Here is a 21,997-nt window from a genome sequence, read left to right as displayed (position 1 = left end):
CAATTTTGTTTTTGTTTTTTAGAGTCTTAAAAGGAGTAATATATTGCTCCATTATGGTCATTTTTTTCTTTGTCAGTGAATGCATTTAAGGTTTGTGATTGACTTTAGGACTGCCCTGATGGTCCAGTGGTTAAGACTCACAGTTTCCACTGTAGGGGGCAAAGATTCAATCTCTGGTAGAAGACATCACAATACTTAAGAATCCTTATATTCATAGACTAAACCCAGTTTGGTTTAGTCTAAGATCCCAGGTGTTCTTTGGAATGGCAAAAATAAAAAAACACTTTGAATAGAAGAAAAAAGACTTTGTATCTCTGTCTCATTGATTTTGGTATAGGGAAAATTCTCTTTACATTGCTTTTTAGGTAGTTTGTGATATTAGTTCTAGTTGCTAATTTTTGTTCAGTTTATCTGGTTAAATGTTCTGAAGACATCTTGCTGTTGGTGTTGACTGAAGGGAGTTAGGCACAAATGGTTCTATTTACATACAGTACACAAGTGATCTTTGCTGTTGAAAGTCCTGAAGATGGGAAATACCTTGAAGAACAGGGACAGGAAGTGAGCACTAGGGGCGGTTTTAAGGTGCCATAACATTCTCTTTCTTGATTGGGTGTTACAGAGTTGTTGCACTTTGTAAAATTCATTCAGCTGTTCAATTATCTCTTTATGTTGTATATTCAGAAATATAAAGCCTAACAAAAGAAATAATACAATAAAATACATTTTTAAAAAGAACTGAGATACCTTAGAAGCATTGTTCAGTGCTTATAAATTAACCCTGCTATGTTCAGAATTACTGTATAACTAATATCCCATGTAATGTTTTCCTTTGCTTCTTTGTTCAGAGTTTGTTTAGACTGTGGATGAATTATTGAATATAGATATGTGAAAGCACTCTAATATTTGGTTTTCAAATCAATACATTTATTGATTTGTGCTTTAAACAACAACTGATTCATGTTTAAAGCAACAGCTGAATAAATATATTGAAGGATGAATTTGTACAGGAACCTGTGCATATCACTTTACCTGACCATGACTGCGTACAGCCTGTTTCACCTGTCTTTAGACTCTGTGTATTGTCATGGCTCACCTTTTTGAGTGCATACCTTCCTAACACCCAGTTGAAAAAAGGATGTTGGGAGTAATGGAGCTATTTTTGTTTTCGTGCAGGCTATTATGCATCATGAAGGACACATGGATGATGGCCTAAATTTATCCAGATCTCAGCATGAAGAATCACGGACAGCACGTGTCATCCGGAGCACAGTCTTCCTTTTTAATAGATTTATTAGGTATATTTTCCTTCTTTGTTGTGGTTGCTTGATATTTTATTTCAATTTCAGATTACAAATAAACAATTCTAAAACATATTATGTTGGTAAATCTCATACAGTTTGGCAGTTCTGCCGAACACATTAGGAAATGCTAGTTAAATGATTTTGTGTTTTTCTTTTTTAAATTGGAATATAGTTGATTTACAATGTGTTAGTTTCAGGTATATAGCCAAGTGACTTAGTTATACATATGCATATATCTGTGCTTTTTCAAATTCTGTTCCCTTATAGATTCTTATAGAGTGTTGAGTATATTTCCTTTAAATGATTTTTTAAGAAATGACTGTGGTTTTAGGAATTTTATAGGTAACTTATAATTGTTAGCTGTATGTGAGAATTATTCTATAACATGCCCTTGTGCTAGCATTTTCACACTGAGGGTGGTACTGCCTAGATACTTTGTGAATTTTGAACTTTTTTTTTTAAGTGATTCTTGTGATAAGTAAGTTTTCCCATGTAATAATGGAAACAATTGCATATCTGCAAAACTAAGTCTAATTTGTGTCCAGAGTGTTTTCTGGGAACCCTATACCACTAAATACTCTGGTTGGTGATAGGTATTATATCTGTTTTTACACTTGCCAATTTAAAGATGGGCAAAACTGATATATATGTGTATATGCTCTTCCCAAGTGGCACAGGTGGTAAAGAACCCACCTGCCGATGCAGGAAACATAAGAGATACGGGTTCGTTCCCTGGATCGGAAAGATCCCTGGAGGAGGAAATGGCAAGTCATTCCAGTTTTTCTGTGGAGAATCCCCATGAACAGATGAGTCTGGAGGGCTATAGTCCATAGGATCGCACAGTCAGACATGACTGAAGCAACTGAACATGCATGCATGCATGTATGTATATATATGTATATTTATAGTATATACATATTTATTTGTTACTGTTTAATCACTCAGTCATGTCCAACTCTTGAAGACCCCATGGACTGCAGCCCACCAGGCTCCTTTGTCCATGGGATTTCCCAGGCAAGAATACTGGAGTGGGTTGCTGTTTCCTTCTCCACATATTTATTTATAATGATATTTAGTGTTTTAACAATTTGCACAGCAGTGCAAATTGTTAAGAAACCAATGAGTATATCTCGTAATTTTTGGCCAAGTTTCTTCATTTATGTTTTCTTTGTGATTTGCCCTATTATTTGATAATATTTATATTATATTAGGCCATTATGAGCTTTTTCTATGTTAGAGATATTAATTTCCTATATACATTTTAAATATTTCCCCATCTTTTTCGGTTTGGAAAAGATCTTAAAGTGCTTTTTCCATCGTGGTTTGCTCAATAAATCATGTGTTGGTTTTACAGCATATAAAAGACCTTTACCACCTAAGATTATATGAATGTTAATTATTCTCTGCTTCTTTTATAAACCATTGCACTGTGTGTGCATTTCTGTGGATACTTTCATGAAATCAAAGCATGTGGAGAGCATTCAGCTTCATCATATCCCTAGTATTTATCTCAATTCTCTGTCTCACATAAATCCTAACCCTTTTCAGATGGAGTAATGCTTGCTGGAGTAGGCATCATCAGATTCTTATTTTTTATAACAACATTTTAACTGTGAAATTGTAACTTATTTAGGATCAATTCAGCTTAGACGTTTTCCATTTTGTCCTTTCCATAGTTCTTCTTTAATACTGCCCAATCAGTTCTATTGAGGAAAATAACCATAAATCTTTAAAATAGCCTATTTTCTTTGTAGTCTATCCATCAGTACTGATTTCTTCAACTATAGAAGTTTTTATTACAGTGTGACTTGTGTGGTATTTTCAGAGGCACTGTTGAGATTCCATTTGGCAAGAAAGAGCTAGCTTAATAACAGAAAAAAATTATTTGTTTTAAAGTATATTTGGTCAGAAAGATACTGTATCAGTGTTTAGACTCAATGTTGTGATGCTATGCCTTAAGTGATGTTTTCTATGTTGATCAAGATACGAAAATTCATCTTGGATGTGATTGACTTTCACACATTCACTCTTTGCTAAAGAGTACTCATATTTTTTTTTAAAGAACCTGTGATTTGGAACATTAATTTTAGAATCTTAATTCTTACTTAATTGATTAGAGAACCAAACATGTGAAATTTGGGTTCTGTGGCAAAAGTACTTACTAGGTATTTACTGCTGCATAATAAAATTCAATTTTTATTTGGGTTATTTGAATGAAATTCATTCATTAGACTTCTCTTGATAAAATAGGTTAGTTATATGACCCATATTTAACTTTAGATAGTTCTCTATATCCAAGGATTTTGCATCTATAGATTCAACCAACCATGGATCAAAAATATTAGGAAAAAATTCCAGAGTGTTTCAAGAAAGCAAAACTTGAATTTGAAGCATGGTGGCAACTATTTGCATAATATTATATTGTGTTTATAACTATTTACATAGTATTATGTAGGTAATCTAGAAATGATTTAAAGTATACAGAAGAATATTAGTAGGTTATATGAAAGTGAAATTTCACTTGTATGTGGGATCTTTTTTTTTTTAAGATACAAGTATACTTAATATCCAAACAGAAATAGATCCATAGACATAGAAACAAACTCACGACTACCAAAAGTGAAAGAGGACAGGAGCAGTTAATTAGGAGTTTGGGATTAACAAAAACACACTACTGTATTTAAAATAAAGAAGTAGGACCTACTGGATAGTTCAGGGGACTATACTCAATATTTTTTAGTTATAATTATATGTGTGTGTGTGTGTGTGTGCACGCATGAGCACACACGCTCAGTTGCTAAGTCATACCCAACTCTTTGTGACCCCATGGACTGTAGCCCACTAGACTCCTCTGTCCATTGGAATCTCCAGTCAAGAATACTGAAGCGGGTAGCCATTTCCTTCTCTAGGGGAAGGAATGCAGGGATTGAACCTGGGCCTTCCCAATGCAGGTGGATTCTTATCTTCTGAGCCACCAGGAAACCCATACTATACCATTATTATATAAGTGACTTGAGCATAAATTTTGATATCTGAGGGAGATCCTGGAACTGAGGGAGGGATAATCAGTTAAAAAGATTATCTGATTCCCAGTCTGATCTGTAATCTTTCTTTTTTCTGCTTCCCTTGGGTTTAATTTCTCTTCTTTTTTTTGCTTTCAGAAGATGAAGGCTGATATCATTAATTTGAGACCTTTCCTATGTCCTTTAGTGCTAAAATATCTGTCCTTAGTGTCCCCTGTCACTTTTTGTTGTGCTGTGTTTTCTTTTAATTGCTTCTTTGTCCAATAGGTTGTTTAGTATTCAGATATTTGTGTTGTGCTTAGTTGCTCAGTCATGTCCAACTCTTTGTGACCTCATGGACTGTAGCCAGCCAGCCTCCTCTTTCCATGGGGATTCTCCAGGCAAGAATACTGAAGTGGGTTGCCATGCCCTCCTCTTCCACATATTTGGGATTTTCCAAAGATCCTTCTGTTACTGATTTCTAATTTAATATCTTAGAGGTCAGAAAACATACTTAAAAGACTGCGTGCTTTTATCCAGATGTGACTTATGGCCCAGGAAGTTCCAAAAAGCAAAACTTGAATTTGCTGCATGCTGGGAGCTATTTACATAGTATTTACATTGTAGTGTCTATCCTAAGTAATCTAGAGATGGTTTAGGTACAGTGGAGGATGTGCATAGGTTGATGCAGAGGCAGGCATGACTACTTCAGTTCAACCTGAAAAAATTATATCCCTCACTGTCACTGAACCAGGAAGAGTGTTATAACTCAGTCTAAGAATGGATCCCTCTTTTGTTAGCTTTATAACCAAGATCATACAAATCAACTCAGTCACAAGTCCTTTCAGACATTTTCATAATGTTTGTTGTTAGTTGCTTTCTGAGGAAATGTTCAGTCTTGCTAAGTATTCTGTGTGCACTGGGAAATAAATGTTCCATGTGCCCATTTTCCTTTGATTGCGTAGAGTACTAACAAGGTCCATTTGATCTAGTTGGCTGATAATGTTGTTTAGATTGTTTCCCTACTGATTTTCAGTCTATGTTCTATTCATTATTGAGAGAAGGGTATTGAAATTTTGGACTATAACTGGATCTTTCTACTTCTTCCTGGCAGTTCTGTTGTTAGATTCATAAAAATTTAGAATATAATAAACTGGCACCTTTATTATGAAATTACCTTTTTAAAATCCCTGATATTTGCTATGACATCAAATTTGTATGATGTTAATATTGAACTCCTGCTTTCTTGCTTTTCTTGGTGTTAGTGTATATTTTTTAAAGAACTTTTAACTAATTTGCATCTTTAAAGGGCATTTCTTTTATGCAGTATGTAGTTAGGTCTTGAATTATTATCCACTTTGACAATCACTTCCTTTTAACTGTAAAATTTAGTCCATTTATATTTGTATGATTATTGATATATAGTTTTGCCTGCCATCTTATTATTCCTTTTGTATTTGTCCTATGTGGTCTTTGTCCCTTTTCCTTCTTTTTCTGCCTTCTTTTGTGTTGTTTGAATATTTTCTGCAATTCTCTCTTAATCTTGTTTTTGTTGACTTATTATAATTTTTTGTCATTTTCATGGTTGCTTAAGATTTTTAGCATATGTCATTAACTTGTAATTTCAAGTTATTTCATCTCTATGAATAATGTAAGAACACTTCAATAGAATACTTAGAGAACTTCCAGTCTTTGTTATGTTTTTGTCATACATTTGGCTTTGATTGATATTATAAACCCCAAAATACATTTTTATAATTTTCATTTAAGGTTATATTTTTTAAAGAGATTTAAATACACAAAAAACACTAAACATTTTGTGCCCAGAGTTACCATTTCAGTTGTTTTTGTCTTCATTATTTTATTGAGGATTTGCATTTCCTTTAGGTAGTTTATCTTTAGTCCCAAAGTTCTTCTTTTTACATTTCTTATGGTGCAGGTCAGCTGGAGATGAGCACCTTTGGCCATTGTACTTATTTCTGAAATGTTCTTATTTTACCTTCATTTTTTTCCCCCCTGGGTATAATATTGTCAGCTTTTCTTTGGTTCGTTGATTTTTCTTTTTACTTATGATTATCTTTTATGCTTTATATATCTGGTCATTTTTGTTTAGTTGTCAGACATTGTAAATTTGTTGGATACTGTATATTTTTGTCTTCCTGTCAATGTTTTTGAGATTTTTCTGGGAGCCAGTTAAGTTACTCAGTCAAGTTTGATTCTTCTGGAATTTGCTTTTTGAGTTTTTGGGGTGGGAGCAGAGCAGGGTTGAATCTAGGGCTAGTTAGTCTCTGCTACTGAAGCAAGCCTATCTGTATCCTCAACTTGGTGCCCCATGAGTTATGAGGACTTCTAGTCTGGCTGATGGAAGGAGGTTGACTTCAGAAGCTGTGTAAGGGTTGACTACTGTCCCCTCTAATCATTTCGGGGGGTTCTGTTCCCTGCTGAAGGCAGTTTTCTCATGTGTACATGTTGATCAGTAGTCGGCTGAGTATTTGAAAGGGATCCTCTTTAGTCCTCTAGAGTCCACTCTTGTAAAGCCATCTCCTCTCTGGGACTATGTCCTGCAAACTCTAGCACCCTAGGTATTCCCGACTCTCAGCAATGTCTCCTCAACTCAGTGAGTCTTCTGTGCCTCACTTGGGTTCCCTTACCTACCTACATCATAGCTTAGAAATTCTTCTAAGGCAAACTGGAACAATTGTACAGCTCACCTTGGTTGTTACCCTATCTATCCTTTGTATCTTGATGTTCAGTGTCTTGAAATGTGTTCTTCCCCAAATATTTTGTCTGGTATTTTTTGGGGGGTGAAGGGAGGGAGGAATTGTTTCAGAAGAGAGTAAATGCTGTCCCTGTTCACTTTATCTTGTCCAAAAGTAATTCACAAGTTGACACATGTAATTCTTACTTCAGGATGAGATTCCATGTTTCCTCTGGCAAATGTAGTCTAATCTTTTCTACTTCTGTATTTATGTTTATTCTCCTTTTGATTTCTCACCTCAAGCCTATCACTAAGCTACTGTCTTTTCCTGAGTTACCCAGCATCTCCTTTTGAAATCTCTCTCTTTACTGTGATCATGCAACAGGTGCCATGGATGAACAAATGAGTCTGTTTTCCTTTTTTTTACACTTCAGTTCAGTTCAGTTCAGTCACTCAGTCGTGTCCGACTCTTTGCAACCCCATGAATCGCAGCACTCCAGGCCTCCCTGTCCATCACTAACTCCCGGAGTTCACTCAGACTCATGTCCATCGAGTCCGTGATGCCATCCAGCCATCTCATTCTCTGTTGTCCCCTTCTCCTCCTGCCCCCAATCCCTCCCAGCGTCAGAGTCTTTCCCAATGAGTCCACTCTTCGCATGAGGTGGCTAAAGTACTGGAGCTTCAGCTTTAGCATCATTCCTTCCAAAGAAATCCCAGGGCTGGTCTCCTTCAGAATGGACTGGTTGGATCTCCTTGCAGTCCAAGGGACTCTCAAGAGTCTTCTCCAACACCACAGTTCAAAAGCATCAATTCTTCGGTGCTCAGCCTTCTTCACAGTCCAACTCTCACATCCATATATTACCTAACCTTAATTGTGTATTCATTTTTTTAAAAAAATGAAATTTAATTTAGGTTTTTCCCTCTTCTTTCTGGAATACTTACCTGCTGGTTATATTGTTCATCATGTCTATATATGTGTATCTATATATATAGATTTATTTATGTGCTTGTTAATATTACTGAATTATTTGAATTCCTGAATTTATATAGCTTTAATGTAGCCTGATATAATTTAATATGGCTTCTTTAATATCCCTTAGAAACTGAAAAATTTTACATGATTATAGAAATTGTAAAGGGTATGTTAAGTAACATAATTTGATCCTTCTATCACATTTATAAAATGACTAAAAATCCTCAATATCTGTACAATATTCAGATATTTTTCAAGGTAATTTTTTAGATATTCATTTTATTAATATAGATTTATATACTATTAAAAGCCTTATTTAAAATATATAAACTCAGACCTTTTTTTATTTTGTAGAGTGAAAGTCAAAATCTATTTTGTGTTTATACATTTGTATTTTTCTAATGTAGTTTATTTTCTGTGATCATTCTGGTCTCTTTCACCAAGGTTAAGGTAGTGGTCGTGGAGTGTGTGTGAGGGTGGGTGTTTGCATTTGTTTCTATGAGGAGAAGGGGACGACAGAAGATGAGATGGCTGGTTGGCATCACGGACTCAATGGATGTGAGTCCGAGTGAACTCCGGGAGTTGGTGATGGACAGGGAGGCCTGACATGCTGTGATACATGGGGTCGCAAAGAGTCGGACACGACTAAGCAACTGAACTGTATTTTATTTTTCTGGACTATTTTTTTTAAAGTGTATTAATTCCCTGTAGGTATATATTAATAAATGTATTCTTGAAGTAAATGGGACAAGGGATAAATCTGTTTGTAATATGGTTTAATCTTTAAGTTATGAAATGTAGGGACAGAATTCATAACTTTGATTTTTGTTTTGATATAATGTGATTCTGCCACCTTTGGTTTCCCCTAGTTTTTTTTTTTTTTTTTTTATTCATTTGTCCTTGATAAATTAAGATGAAAAACGTCCTTATATTGGATAGAAGTTCTAAAACTATGCATGATAAACAATTTTAAGAGTCTGGGACAGCATTTTCTGACAAGTTTCTCCTAGAAAGCAAGTAAATGATTACATTTTTTGTAACAGATATATTCAACCTAATAATCTAAAAACTGACATTTACTATTATTTCCCTTTAAGTTTGAAAATGTAGATATTATATTTGAGTTATTTTTGAATTTTATTTACATTTGTAGATGAGATTTAAATTTGACTTTGTTATATTTATCATTCAGCTAGAATTGATGGGTTAACATGTTTAAAACAGCAATATTTCATTGTATATAAGTGTTCATTTTAAAAAGGAAGAAAAAATTTTCTCCTGCTAAGTCATTTCTGTTGCTTTTTTTAGCGTAGAAAGAACTTACAGAGATAACAAGACAAGGTAATAGATGAATTTCATTGATGTATCTGATTTGGAAGTTCAGATAGAAACTTTAGGATAGTCATGCAGTTTAACTATTTCATTTGTTTATAAGGTTTAAGTCAAATATTCCAAAATTATTAGTAATATTTAAAGTAAATGATGATATATTTAAAATTATGTTTTTGAGCATCATAAGTTCAAATTTTTAGTTTGAAACATTTTTTTTCTTTTCTTTTTTCTCTTTTTAAGAAGCTCATGATCTGAGTCATAGTCAATTCCAGATCTTGTTTTTACTGACTGTATAGAGCTTCTCCATCTTTGGTTACAAAGATGCTCCTTATTACAAAATTCAGGCTTAAATTGAAGAAAAGTAGGGAAAACTACTGGGCCATTCAGGTATGACCTAAATCAAATCCCTCATGATTATACAGTGGAGGTGATGGACAGATTCAAGGGATTAGATCTGGTAGACAGAGTGTCTGAAGAACTGTGAACAGGGGTTCTTAACCTTGTGCAGGAGGCAGTGACCAAAATCATCTCAAGGAAAAAGAAACCCAAGAAGGCAAAGTGGTTGTCTGAGGAGGCTTCACAAATAGCTGAGCAATGAAGAGAAGCAAAAGACAAGTAAGAAAAGGAAAGATAAACCCATTTTAATGCAGAGTTCCAGAGGATAGCAAGGAGAGATAAGAAGTCCTTCTTAAGTGAACAGGACAAAGAAACAGAGGAAAACAATACAATGGGAAAGACTGTCAAGGTAATATTTCATGCAAGGATGGGCACAATAAAGGACAATAATGGTACGGAGCTAACAGAAGCAGAAGAGGTTAAGAAGAATTGGAAAAAATATACAGAAGAACTATACAATGATCTTAATGACCCAGAAAACCACGATGGTGTGGTCACTCAATTAGAGCCAGACATCCTGGATTGTGAAGTCAAGTGGGCCTTAGGAAGCATTCCTACAACCAAAGCTAGTGCAGGTGATGAAATTCTAGATGAGCTATTTAAAATCCTAAAGGATGATGCTATTAAAGTGCTGCATTCAACATGTCAGCAAATTTGGAAAACAGCAGTGGCCACAGGATTGGAAGAGGTCACTTTTAATTCCATTCCCAAAGAAAGGTAATGCCAAGTGTTCAAACTACCATACGATTGCACTCATTTCACATGTTAGCAAGATTATACTCAAAATCCTTCAAGCAAGTCTTTAGCAGTACGTGAACTGAGAACTTCCAGATGTACAAACTGAGTTTCGAATAGGCAGAGGAACCAGAGATCAAATTGCCAACGTTTGTTGTATCACTGAGAAAGCAAGGGAATTCCAGAAAAACATCTACTTCGGCTTCATTGACTTCATTAAAGCCTTTGACTGTGTAAATCACAAAAAACTGGAAAATTCTTAAAGATATGAGTATCAGACCCCACCTTACCTATCTTCTGAGAAACCTATATATGGGTCAAGATACAACAGTTAGAAGTGGACATGAACTACTGACTGGTTCATAACTGAGAAAACAGTACAACAAAGCTGTATATTGTTACCTTGCTTATTTAATTTATATGCAGAGTACATCATGTGAAATGCTGGACTGGATGAATCACAAGCAGGACTCAAGATTGATGGAAGAAATATCAGCAACCTCAGATATGCAGATGATACCACTCTAATGGCAGAAAGTAAAGAGGGACAAAGAGCCCCTTGATGAGGGTGAAAGAGGAGAGTGAAAAAGCTTGCTTGAAACTCAGCATTCAAAAAACATAAGATCAGACATCTGGTCCCATCACTTCATGGAAAATAGAAGGGAAAAAAGTTACAGCGGTGACATATTTTATTTTGGGGGGCTCCAAAATCACTGTGAACGGTGACTGTAGCTGTGACATTTGCTTCTTGGAAGGAAAGCAATGATAAACTTGGACAGTTTATTAAAAAGCAGAGACATCACTTTGCCCACAAATGTCCATATAGTCATAGCTATGGTTTTTGCAGCAGTCATGTAAGGATGTGAGAGTTGGATTGTAAAGAAGGCTGAGTGCCAAAGAATTGATGCTTTCAAACTGTGATGCTGGAGAAGACTCTTGAGAGTCCCTTTTACTCCTAGGAGATCAAACCAGTCATTGCAAAAAGAAATCAACCCTGAATATTTATTGGAAGTATTGAAGGTAAAGCTGAAGCTTTAATACTTAGGCCGCCTAATGTGAAGAGCTGAATCATTGGCAAAGACCCTAACGATTGAAAGATTGAAGGCAAAAAGGAAAAAGGGGAGGCAGAGGATAAGATGGTCATATACCATCACTGACTAAATGGACATGAATTTGAGCAAACCATGGAAGATAGTGGTAATTCTGGGTGGCTTAGAGGGTAAAGAATCTGCCTGCCAATGTAGGAGACCCAGGTTGAAATCCTGGGTCAGAAGATCCCATGGAGATGGAAATGGCTACCCACCACAGTATTCTTGCCTATAGCCTCTTACGGTCAGAGGAGCCTTGTAGGCTATAGGCCATGGGATTGCAAACAACTGGACATGACTTAGTGACTAACACTTTCACTTTGGGAGATAGTGGAGGACAGAGAAGCCAGGCGTGCTATAGTCCGTGAGGTCACTAGGCGTCAGACATGACTTAGTGACTGAACCAACAATTTTTTTTTAATATAAATTGCAGTACAGTCAGATAACTCAAAATACATATTTCCTTGAAATAAAATATTGCCTTACAGTTTTGGTAATGCAGAGGGCAGGGAAGGAAGTGTAATATTTTTAGGTATCAAGTTTTGTCATGACCAATATGAATATTGCTATATCAACTATAGTATAGACACTCTCCCATTCTTTATGCTACCTGTTGGGTATTGTTTTACTAAGCATTTTATTTTGAAATACTCTTTATTTACAAACACTATTGTTTAAAAGTCTTTTAAGATACACAGCTATGAGTTTTAAATTCAGCGTCTCAAAGCACAGCAAATTATCACATTTAAATTGCAGTCATATTTTTTCAAAGTCTAGAAAATACAACTTGATGCTGTTTCTTATCCTACTTTTAAAATAGATCTCTTTCAGACAATGGAAAAGCATGTTAATGTTTTGTTTTCTGATTGAGTGAATTTTCTAATTTTTTATTGTGGGGATAAATTTTAAATTGGCAGAAATTAGGCAGGATGACAGTGAGTATTAGTGATGGGATAGCAGTAAACAGTTCCTATGCCAAAAACAAGTAAATTTTAGAATTAGAAACCTGGGAAATTGTATCTCAGTACTTAAAGTATGTTGTGCTTTAAAATGAAAATCAACTGGTTTCTGATTATTTAGACTATGGTTTTGTAGGTCTCAGTTCTCCAGATCCTTTTGATTTTCTTCTAGATGAGTTTTTCTTGATACTGGTGCCTTTAACATAGCATTATATATACTTGATAGAATATAACATTTCTAATTTAAAAATATTCATTATTTTTGTTTGAGAAAAACTAGGGTCTTTCTAGGGGTTTCCTGGTAGCTCAGACGGTAAAGAATCCACTTGCAATGTGGGAGACCTGGGTTTGATTCCTGGGTTGGAAAGATCCTATGAAGGTGGGCATGGCAACCCATTCCAGTATTCTTACCTGAAGAATTCCATGGACAGAGGAGCCTGGCAGGCCACAGTCCATGGGGTCTCAAAAGAATCAGACATGACAGTAACTAAGCAGAGCACAGAGCCTTTCTTACTGTTCCTTTTACAGGCATTTAGGGAGAGAAAGTAAAGCTTCAATCATCTACAGATTGAAAAGTAATAAAATTGTGGCTCACTGATATGGAGAAATATTTGTTATTTATTTTAGGGGCCTTGATGCTCTCAGCAAAAAGGTGAAGGCTTCCACAGTAGACTTACCTATAGAGTCTGTAAGTCTGAGTCTGCAGGACCTTATTGGCTACTTCCACCCACCAGATGAGCATTTAGAGCATGAAGATAAGCAGAACAGGTTACGAGCTCTGAAGAATAGGCAGAATCTCTTCCAGGAAGAGGTGAGTTTCTACCAACACACATTTCTGCCGTCGTCTTGGGGAAACAGTTCTTGGTGGGGACCTTCTCTATCTGTTTGACGATCTGCATATTGAGGTACATATGAGCACACGTGCTACTGTACAAGGGGAGAAGAGGATCAGGCCTTGGAGGAATGCTGCAATGGCTTTTATTTCTCTCTCAATAAGTATTAATTTTAAAAGATGCCACTCTTCGCTCCTCTGGCAAAAGGCATTTTAATTTCACTGTCTGCTCAGCCTTCACTCTGATCATTGTTGTGCTGTAGTTTGCTTTATGGTCATCATATGAAAAGAGACTCTCAACGTGTCTAAATGAATACAGACTTTGGAAAGCATGGGGGTTTTCACACTGTTCAGCATGTTCATTGGGGCTCCTCGGAAATGCCTCAGGACTCACTGGAGCTTTGTACTGGGGATGGAAGCTGTCTGGGAGAGGGCCACCTGGGGAGGCCAGCTCTAGGCTCCCTGCTCAGACAGAGCAATCCCTCTTTTTCTTTTTTGTATGTGTTCAGATGCTATATATGATTATATTTTATGGAAGTTCCACTGCTAAGCCATAATTTATAGGCAAGGAACAAAAGGACCGTGTGATGTGTCTAATGGTCCTAATGCTAATGTTAGAACTAGTATTCAAGGATTTCAGTGGGAGGGTGTCAGAGTTGAGCTGGCAGATCAGGCCAGATCAGCCTCTGTTCCCTGTCTTCTCAGTTTTCCCTGTACTAATGGACTGTGTGGATTAGTGCATTTTTCTGAGTAAAAGTAACTAAGAAAAAAAAAAAAAAAAGATTAGTGGACATTACTGAGTTCCCATAGTCCCCAGGTCTATATTCTTTTAGATTTAAAACTGTTTCCTAATTTTCCATCAAAAGCCATTGAAACTGATCACTAATTTTTGAGAATTTTTTTCACTATGTACAAAAGAAATAACCCACTTAGAGACCATAATGGCAAGAAAGCACAGGAAATGTCAAATAAACATATAATAGCAACATTGAATAGTTGCCTGGGATTATTTATTTTTGTACATGCCAAACTGCTGGGCATACCACACTTATTTTATATCTAGAAGAACTAGAATGAAATACTGAGATGTGAAAATTTAAAATATTGATTTGGATTAGTGTATGTTTTTTTTTCAGTTTCTCATATAACACACTCTGGATGGGAACCTAGAAGTGTTCTTAGGGCCATATTGCCTCTTATATTCTTTGTGTGAAGTAAGTTAATTTGCCAACTCCTTATAGCTTTTCCATTCATGTGCTTTGCCTCATTTTGACAATCTTGATCTAGAAATAATAATAAAAGTATAATTTGAAATGTAGATAACTTCTTACAAAGTTTCTAGAATGAATTTTTGATTTGCCTTAAATATCTTTCCATGAGCTTTCCTGTATTTAGTACATCTTCAGTTTACTATTAAAAAGTGGTGATGGTGGTGGTGGTGGTGGTGGTGGTTGTGATTATTTCTCTCCTGAGTAAGGATCTCCTCTTATGCTTATATAGGGGAGGAAAAAAATCATTTTCTTCTGTTCAACTTCATTGGTTGGGGCCCTGCAGGTTGCACCAACAAAAGATAGATGTACAAGTGAAGAACAAATAGAAAATTACTAATATATGCACTGTGTGTGTACATGGAAGTGATGCTGCTGCTGCTGCTGCTAAGTCGCTTCAGTCGTGTCCGACTCTGTGCGATCCCATAGACCGCAGCCCACCAGGCTCCCCCGTCCCTGGGATTCTCCAGGCAAGAACGCTGGAGTGGGGTGCCATTTCCTTCTCCAATGCATGAAAGTGAAAAGTGAAAGTCAAGTCGCTCAGTCGTATCTGACTCTTTGCGACCCCATGGACTGCAGCCTACCAGGCTCCTCAGCACTTAGTGATGAGCAACTCTAAATATCACCAACCAGAGTTCTTGGCCTTCCCATCAGTAGAAATTGATCAGAGGCCAAACGAGGAATTCAGGCAAGGCTTTATTGGGGTCCCTTCTGTGGCACAGGGAAAGGGAGAACAAGCAGCAGATCCCTTTGCTTGCTCACTCCATCAAGGAGGGGGACAACCTGATTCCTTACATGGGGCGAGGTAGCCTTGTGTCCAGGAGTCAGGTGGGAGGGTTGGCTTAGATGGTTCGCCCACCTCTTAAGGGAAGTTGCATGTCGGGGACATGTGCAGCACCTTGATTTTGCTGCAGGCTCTTCAAAAGTGGCAGTTGAGTTTTTTGGTCTCTTCGTATCTTTTGTCCGGAATTTGTCCTGTCTGTGCATGTAGGCAGTTATTTTTAGTCCCATACAGTTTCCTTGTATTTTGTTCTCTAGAAGAGGTGTGTCCAGGTGCAAGCAAGCACTGCGGCAAAGGGTCCCAGGTCCCAGCCTGTCTCACAAGAAGTGGTTAGAACTCAGGTTTATGTAGCATGCTAATTAAAAAAAAAAAAACACAACAATTTGTAGAGAAGTGATAAGATGAAGGAAAGGAATTTTGAGCTTCTGGGAGCAGCAAATTGTCAGAAGGTAAATATAAGGTGGAAACCAATGGATAATAATGATTAGTTTGATGCGTAGATTATTCTGTGCAGGCTTTGGACTGATAGTAGACTGGCATTGTCTCAGACATCCTCCTGTCTTTCCTCATGAAGTGGAGAAGGGTAGGAATTATTCATGTCTGATTTTTCTCAATGGCCTTCAGCCGCAATATTCCTTATGCTGAAGTGGCTTATTTTGGGGTGGCACTCTCTGAACCTCTTCACTCACAGTAGAATGCTTTTTTGATGTGGTTAATCAACCTACTATTAAACCTTGCAATTTATTATAATAAGAAATACATATTTTTATATTGTTCTGTTTCTATTTGAGAATAGCACTCAGGATTTAAAAACCACTTGAATTATTTCAAGAACATTTTATTTCACATGCAAGTGGGTTTCTTCCTGTTCTTTGAATAAATGATCTCAATGTTCTTTATGATTAACAGACTTACTTTAAGCCATACTTAAAAAAAAATCAACTTAGCAATTTCTTTCTTTTCTTTTTTTGGCCTGTGAGCAGAATCATAGTTTCTGATGGTTATCTTTCTGCCTTTCCAGGGAATGATCAACCTTGTGCTCGAGTGTATAGACAGGCTGCATGTGTATAGCAGTGCTGCACACTTCGCTGATGTTGCTGGGAGAGAAGCAGGGGAATCTTGGAAATCGATTCTGAATTCTCTGTATGAGTTGCTGGGTAAGAAGTATGATTGGCTTTTCAAGGCAACTGAGTTTGTCTATTCAACATGATCATGTAACAGTTACAGCAGCTTTACAACTTACTTCTTAACTGAGGCTTTTCATGTTTTATTATTGCACTAAAGTAAATGATGTTTAGTATTAATATTTAAATCTATTTCTGAGCATGAAAGATGGCCATAGCTGTAGATTTACCTTTGATTAAAAGAGGAGAGTCATCTAGGGTATAGTTTTTGAGTGAGGGGACTCTATAGGGATGCATATTAAATACTCCCTTTTTGATTCTGAAGTTAGTCCCACATGAGCCCATTTTCTCACCATTCCATCTTGTCAGGGATCTCCTTTAAGCTTGTGGAGATCTGTATTTGCACCTCCTAGGTGCTCTTGGCATACACTCAGCAAAAATTGCAGTAGTTTATGCTGTGTTCCTCTTTGCTCTTTACAGACATAATGTGGTTGGATGGCTTTAACATGGTGGTTTATGTCACAGGCTTAGCATAACATGTTATTCTTATCATATACTCTCACTTATTTTGGATACTTTTGTTGTCATCTTCTCTCTCATAGTAATACTCTCTTCTTCCACTTCTTTATTTATGTGGTTTTTGCCTTTTAAATGTGTCTAAGAAAATAAACTTTACTTGTAACTGTTGAGTATAGCAAGAAAGTTCCAGATCAGCTGATAGAAGGTCATAGCATCATGATTATTGCAGATACACCTTCCTTTTGGTTTCTTTATCAAAGATGGAGGAAACAAAGTTTTCTTTGTAGTTCCCTCCAGGTTGAAATGCTATATTCTATTATTTTACTCATTCTCTGAACAAAGCATCACACATCTCATATACTGGTAGCCTACACGTCTGGTGCATCACTGGTGTTCAGTAGATATTTGAGATGTAAACCGCAAGATCATGTTGAGAACCTGGTATTATAGGTTTCTGGTTAATTTCTAAGTTCTTCCTCTTCTCTCCACTGATATTTATTTCAGACTCCAGGAAGCCCTCACACACACAGTCAGCATTTTCGTTGACTCTCCAATACTTGAAATGCAACTTCTTATTCTAGAATAAGAAGAATACTTGAACATTCTTGAAATCCTCAAGCCCCATGGCTGGTCTGTCCCTTCCTGTTCCCCTGTGACCTCAGTCATTTTATCTCTAGTCTCTCAGTCCTACCTAGGTCTTTATCTCTAATCCAGCACTGTCCTTTCAGACTGTTTAGAATTATTTTATATCAGAGATTTGATATGCAGTAAATGTATACTTATTTGTAATATATGTTATACATTACATGTGCATATATATAGTATGTATTTCTTAAATATGTGCATTTATTTCCTTAATTCTTTGCATCCTTTTTGATTAAGGGAGGATTTAAGGGAGCTACATTAAATCCATTTAAGGGACTTAAAACTGACATAACTAGAACCCCCTAAAACTCACATCATAATGGAAAATAATAGCATGATAACAACATATGTAACTAAGATAGCATACAATGATTTCAGGCAATGCATGTTTTGTGGCTTTCAAATTTATTTTTTCATGCAACAGGAGACTTAAATTCTCAATATACTTTCTATTCGTACACACACATACACACACACTCACTCAACTATAACTTATATTTTCACACTGCTATTCCTGAGAGAGTTTTTGTTAATCTGCTACTCCTGTGTGTGGATATGTGTGTAGGTATGTGTATATAATTAAGGAAGCTTTTCTGAAGCTATATATGCGTGCATGTATATGCTGCTGCTAAGTCACTTCAGTCGTGTCCGACTCTGTGCGACCCCATAGACGGCAGCCCACCAGGCTCCCCCGTCCCTGGGATTTTCCAGGCAAGAACACTGGAGTGGGTTGCCATTTCCTTCTCCAATGCATCAAAGTGAGAAGTGAAAGTGAAGATGCTCAGTCGTGCCCGACTCTTAGCAACCCTGTGGACTGCAGCCCTCCAGGCTCCTCCGTCCATGGGATTTTCCAGGCAAGAGTACTGGAGTGGGGTGCCATTGCCTTCTCCTATGCATGTGTATATATATATAAATATATATAAATATATATATAATTAAGAAGGATCTTCTGAATATATACATACATACACACACACACATATGTATATATTCCTTTTTCCTTTTGCATATTTTCCTAAGTGTCTTGCCTCTTAATTCCTTATACAGTATCCTGAGGGGGCATCCTTGGTAACAGAGACTGTGTCATGTTGGGGGAACATGGAATACAGTGGATGTGGGTTTCAATAGAAGCTTCATTCATTCGTCAGAGATTAACTGGATGCCTGTTATGGGAAATATTCTAATCTGGGAAGTGAGGTATAGTTGTGAGCAACATATATTCTCTGCTGTCATGAATCTTATGGTTGAATGAGAGAGAGACAGGTGGTGTAAATAGAAAGCTAGACACAGTGCTGTGTAGTTACTGCATTTAATGCCTTGACCATCTCTACACATGTTACTGTTAATCTTTGTTAGTGATTAGTAAGAGACTGATAAATTTGACTACATAAGAATGAAAACTTATAGGATAAATCATATCATTAAAAATAAACAGGTGGGAATTTTTAAAATATGCAGTCTATATGAAAGACAAAGGCTTAGTTTCTGTAATATAATTTTCATAAATCTATAAGAAAATATCATGTAACAGAAAAACAGACAACTAATATCAATGGATAGTTTATAGAACAATGAATAAAATAATAACAGATTTTCAACATGACAAATAAGGAAATAGAAATTAAAATAAGCAGAGATCATATTTCATTTATTAGATTGGCATAGAGAAAATGGTAATACCCATCACTGGGGAAAATGTTGAGTAGGATCTGCTTGGTGGGAGTATAAATTGATGAAAATTTAAAAAATCAAGCAAGCCTCAGTCAGCAGTATATACAAAACTTTAAATGCGTATATCCTTTTACTCTCAGAATTTCCACTTTAAGAAATACAGTCTAGAGACATATTTCTACAAGTGTGGAAAGGATATCTATTGAAAAATTATTTATAAATAGCATAAAATTGAAAACAATTTTTCTATCAACAGGGACTTGGTTATATAAGTAATAATATACCTATAGAGTATAAAACTGTGTTATCATTGAAAATTGAGATAAGTATACCATTTGAAAAATGGTGTGAAACAGGCTAGACTGCTGATCTTTTTAGTATGGCAAAGTAGGATATGATATTAAGTGAAAAAAAAAGCAAGCTGCTTACTGTATGTATAGTTGATTCCAATTACATACAATTAAAAATAGGTAGAGTAAGATACATTCATGTGTATACAGTGGATATTTCTGAAAGGATGCCCAGAAAACTGTTTGGTAGCTGCTCCTTGGGAGAGAGATCTTTTACTTGTCTCTGTGTAATAATAAACATGTTATTAGTCTGTCCGCATGTGTTATTCATTTGTTTCTGGCTGTGCTGGTTCTCCATTGCTGCGTAAACTTTCAATGATGGCAGCAAATGGGAGCTACTCTCTGGTTGGCTGTGAGAGGCCTTCTCATTGTGGCGACCTCTCCCACTGTGGGACACAGGCTTTGGGGCACAGGCTCAATAGTTGTGATGCACGGGCTCAGTTGCTCCATGTCATGCGGGATCCTTCTGGATCAGAAATTGAGCCCATGTCTCCTGCATTGGCAGGCAGACTCTTTATCACTTAGGGAAGTGCTATATGTATTACTTTTATTGTTGAAAAAAATAGATTAACAGAAATGTGCAATGCTAGATAATTGATAATGAAAGGAAAGCTAATTTATTCTTTCTAGTTGAGTTAAAAAGACAGAATATTTATGTCAGTGCATATAAATAGAATATTTCTCAGTGTACACATGGTTTAATAATGGTTGTTTCAGGTGAATAGAATTATGAGATTTGTCACTTTGTTCGACTACTTTTTGTTCCTTTGACTACTCTTCATTTTCTGTTTTTATTATAGTGACCACTGATTTCATGATCAGGAAAAAAATAGTGAATAAAATCTTATTTGACATAAGAACCATTTGATACCAAAAGTTTTTACTGAAGTTGATGCAATCATATAATAGCTAGACATGTATATGTAAGTGTTTATTTTACATTGGCTGGAGAATTCTCAGATTGTCAGCAATACTTTGAGTTCAACAATATATTTATGTCATTGTCCCTCTTTACCCTACTATCAGAAAGTTTGATTCAACCATCAGCAACTTCAGCTTAATGAAGCCTCCTCCTCATTCTTGCAGAAAGGTAGACAGTAGAGTCTCTCATGTAGTTATGTGTAAAATACACCTTTTCCTTCTTTTACTTCAGCAGTTTCGTTTAGGATGGAGAGAAAAGGGAGATGGAGGGAATGATAATCTATAACAATTTAAAAATTTGATGTGAATATATTTAATATGTGTTTTAGTTACAGAATGACAAAAATAGATTTATGAGCTTGCCATCTGGAAGACCTGGGGATCTTATAGACACCGGTATTCGTAGTTTGAAAAGCATCACTGGGACATGCTTTCATACATCTTTTTTGGCATCCACACAATTAATCTGCAGGAGGCTTGCAAGCCAGGATAATTTTCTAAAGATGTCTAAAAAATGCTTTTTGGCAAACTCTCCCTGTGAATACTCATTTTATGAAAATTCAAAGTATAAAACAAACAGGTTAGATATCTTCTCTTCTAGGAGTTTCCAGTTTCTGAATCTTTAAAGACTGAGAAAGGATAGAGCAAGGAAAGATTTTTGCAAATCCAGATTAGTTCCCCAGTATCTTAGGGACACAGATTTTCCTAAATGCCCTAAAACACTGTGGGAAGGCAGTCAAGGGGTAGAAAAGAAAGGCATTGGCTTCAAACACGCTCATACCAGATATTACCCTGGCAATCGTACTTACAGGTTTTTCTCATCTTGTTTTCCAGGAAACCCTAAAAAGGCATTTCATTACCGAGTCACATTACTTTTTTTCCAACTTGGTAAAGATCTCATGGCTATGAAATGAAAGTCATTAATTTTGATGGGAATTCATTATCTAATCAAGCTTGTGAGATACCTGTTTTCTTAATTTGCTTATATACTACCATGACCCTGCCCTGCTAAACTTTCTAGACAGAATTCCAGCAGGAAAAGATTGTGGGGGATGGGGGCTGCATAGCTCAGGACCTGAGCACAGACTCAGGCATCAAAATTGTCTGGCTTTAAGTCTTGGCTCCACCGTGAGCTGTGTGTGCGCGAAGAGCTTTTCCTTCTTCTTTACAGGAAAGCTGGGGACTTCCCTGGTGGTCTGGTGATTAAGACTCCATGTTTCCAATGCAGGAGGTCTATCCCTGGTCAGGGACGTAATCCTACATCCTGCAACTAAAGATCTCACATGCCGCAGGGAAGACTGAAGATCCCATGTGCTGCAACAAAGATCCGGCACAGCCAATTAATTAATTAATATTATTAATTAATTATTAATTAGTTGATATTAAAATTAATTAATATTAA

General features: G+C 36.4%; 1 protein-coding gene across 1 annotated transcript in view; it reads left to right on the top strand.

Annotated features, from left to right (window-relative positions):
• RYR2 (ryanodine receptor 2) overlaps positions 1-21,997 on the top strand; it is a 578,200-nt gene that overhangs the window by 177,008 nt on the left and 379,195 nt on the right. Inside the window, exons 14-16 of the mRNA XM_068983081.1 lie at positions 1,174-1,295; positions 13,112-13,295; positions 16,387-16,522. Of these exons, the coding sequence (XP_068839182.1) occupies positions 1,174-1,295; positions 13,112-13,295; positions 16,387-16,522 (442 nt within the window). The remainder of the gene's footprint in view (positions 1-1,173; positions 1,296-13,111; positions 13,296-16,386; positions 16,523-21,997) is intronic.

This window comes from Capricornis sumatraensis, chromosome 10 (genome assembly GCF_032405125.1).
Source record: "Capricornis sumatraensis isolate serow.1 chromosome 10, serow.2, whole genome shotgun sequence".
Classification (NCBI taxonomy): Eukaryota; Metazoa; Chordata; class Mammalia; order Artiodactyla; family Bovidae; genus Capricornis; species Capricornis sumatraensis.
The sequence above is the reverse complement of the archived record's forward strand: the minus strand, read 5'-3'. Positions and strand labels throughout refer to the sequence as shown.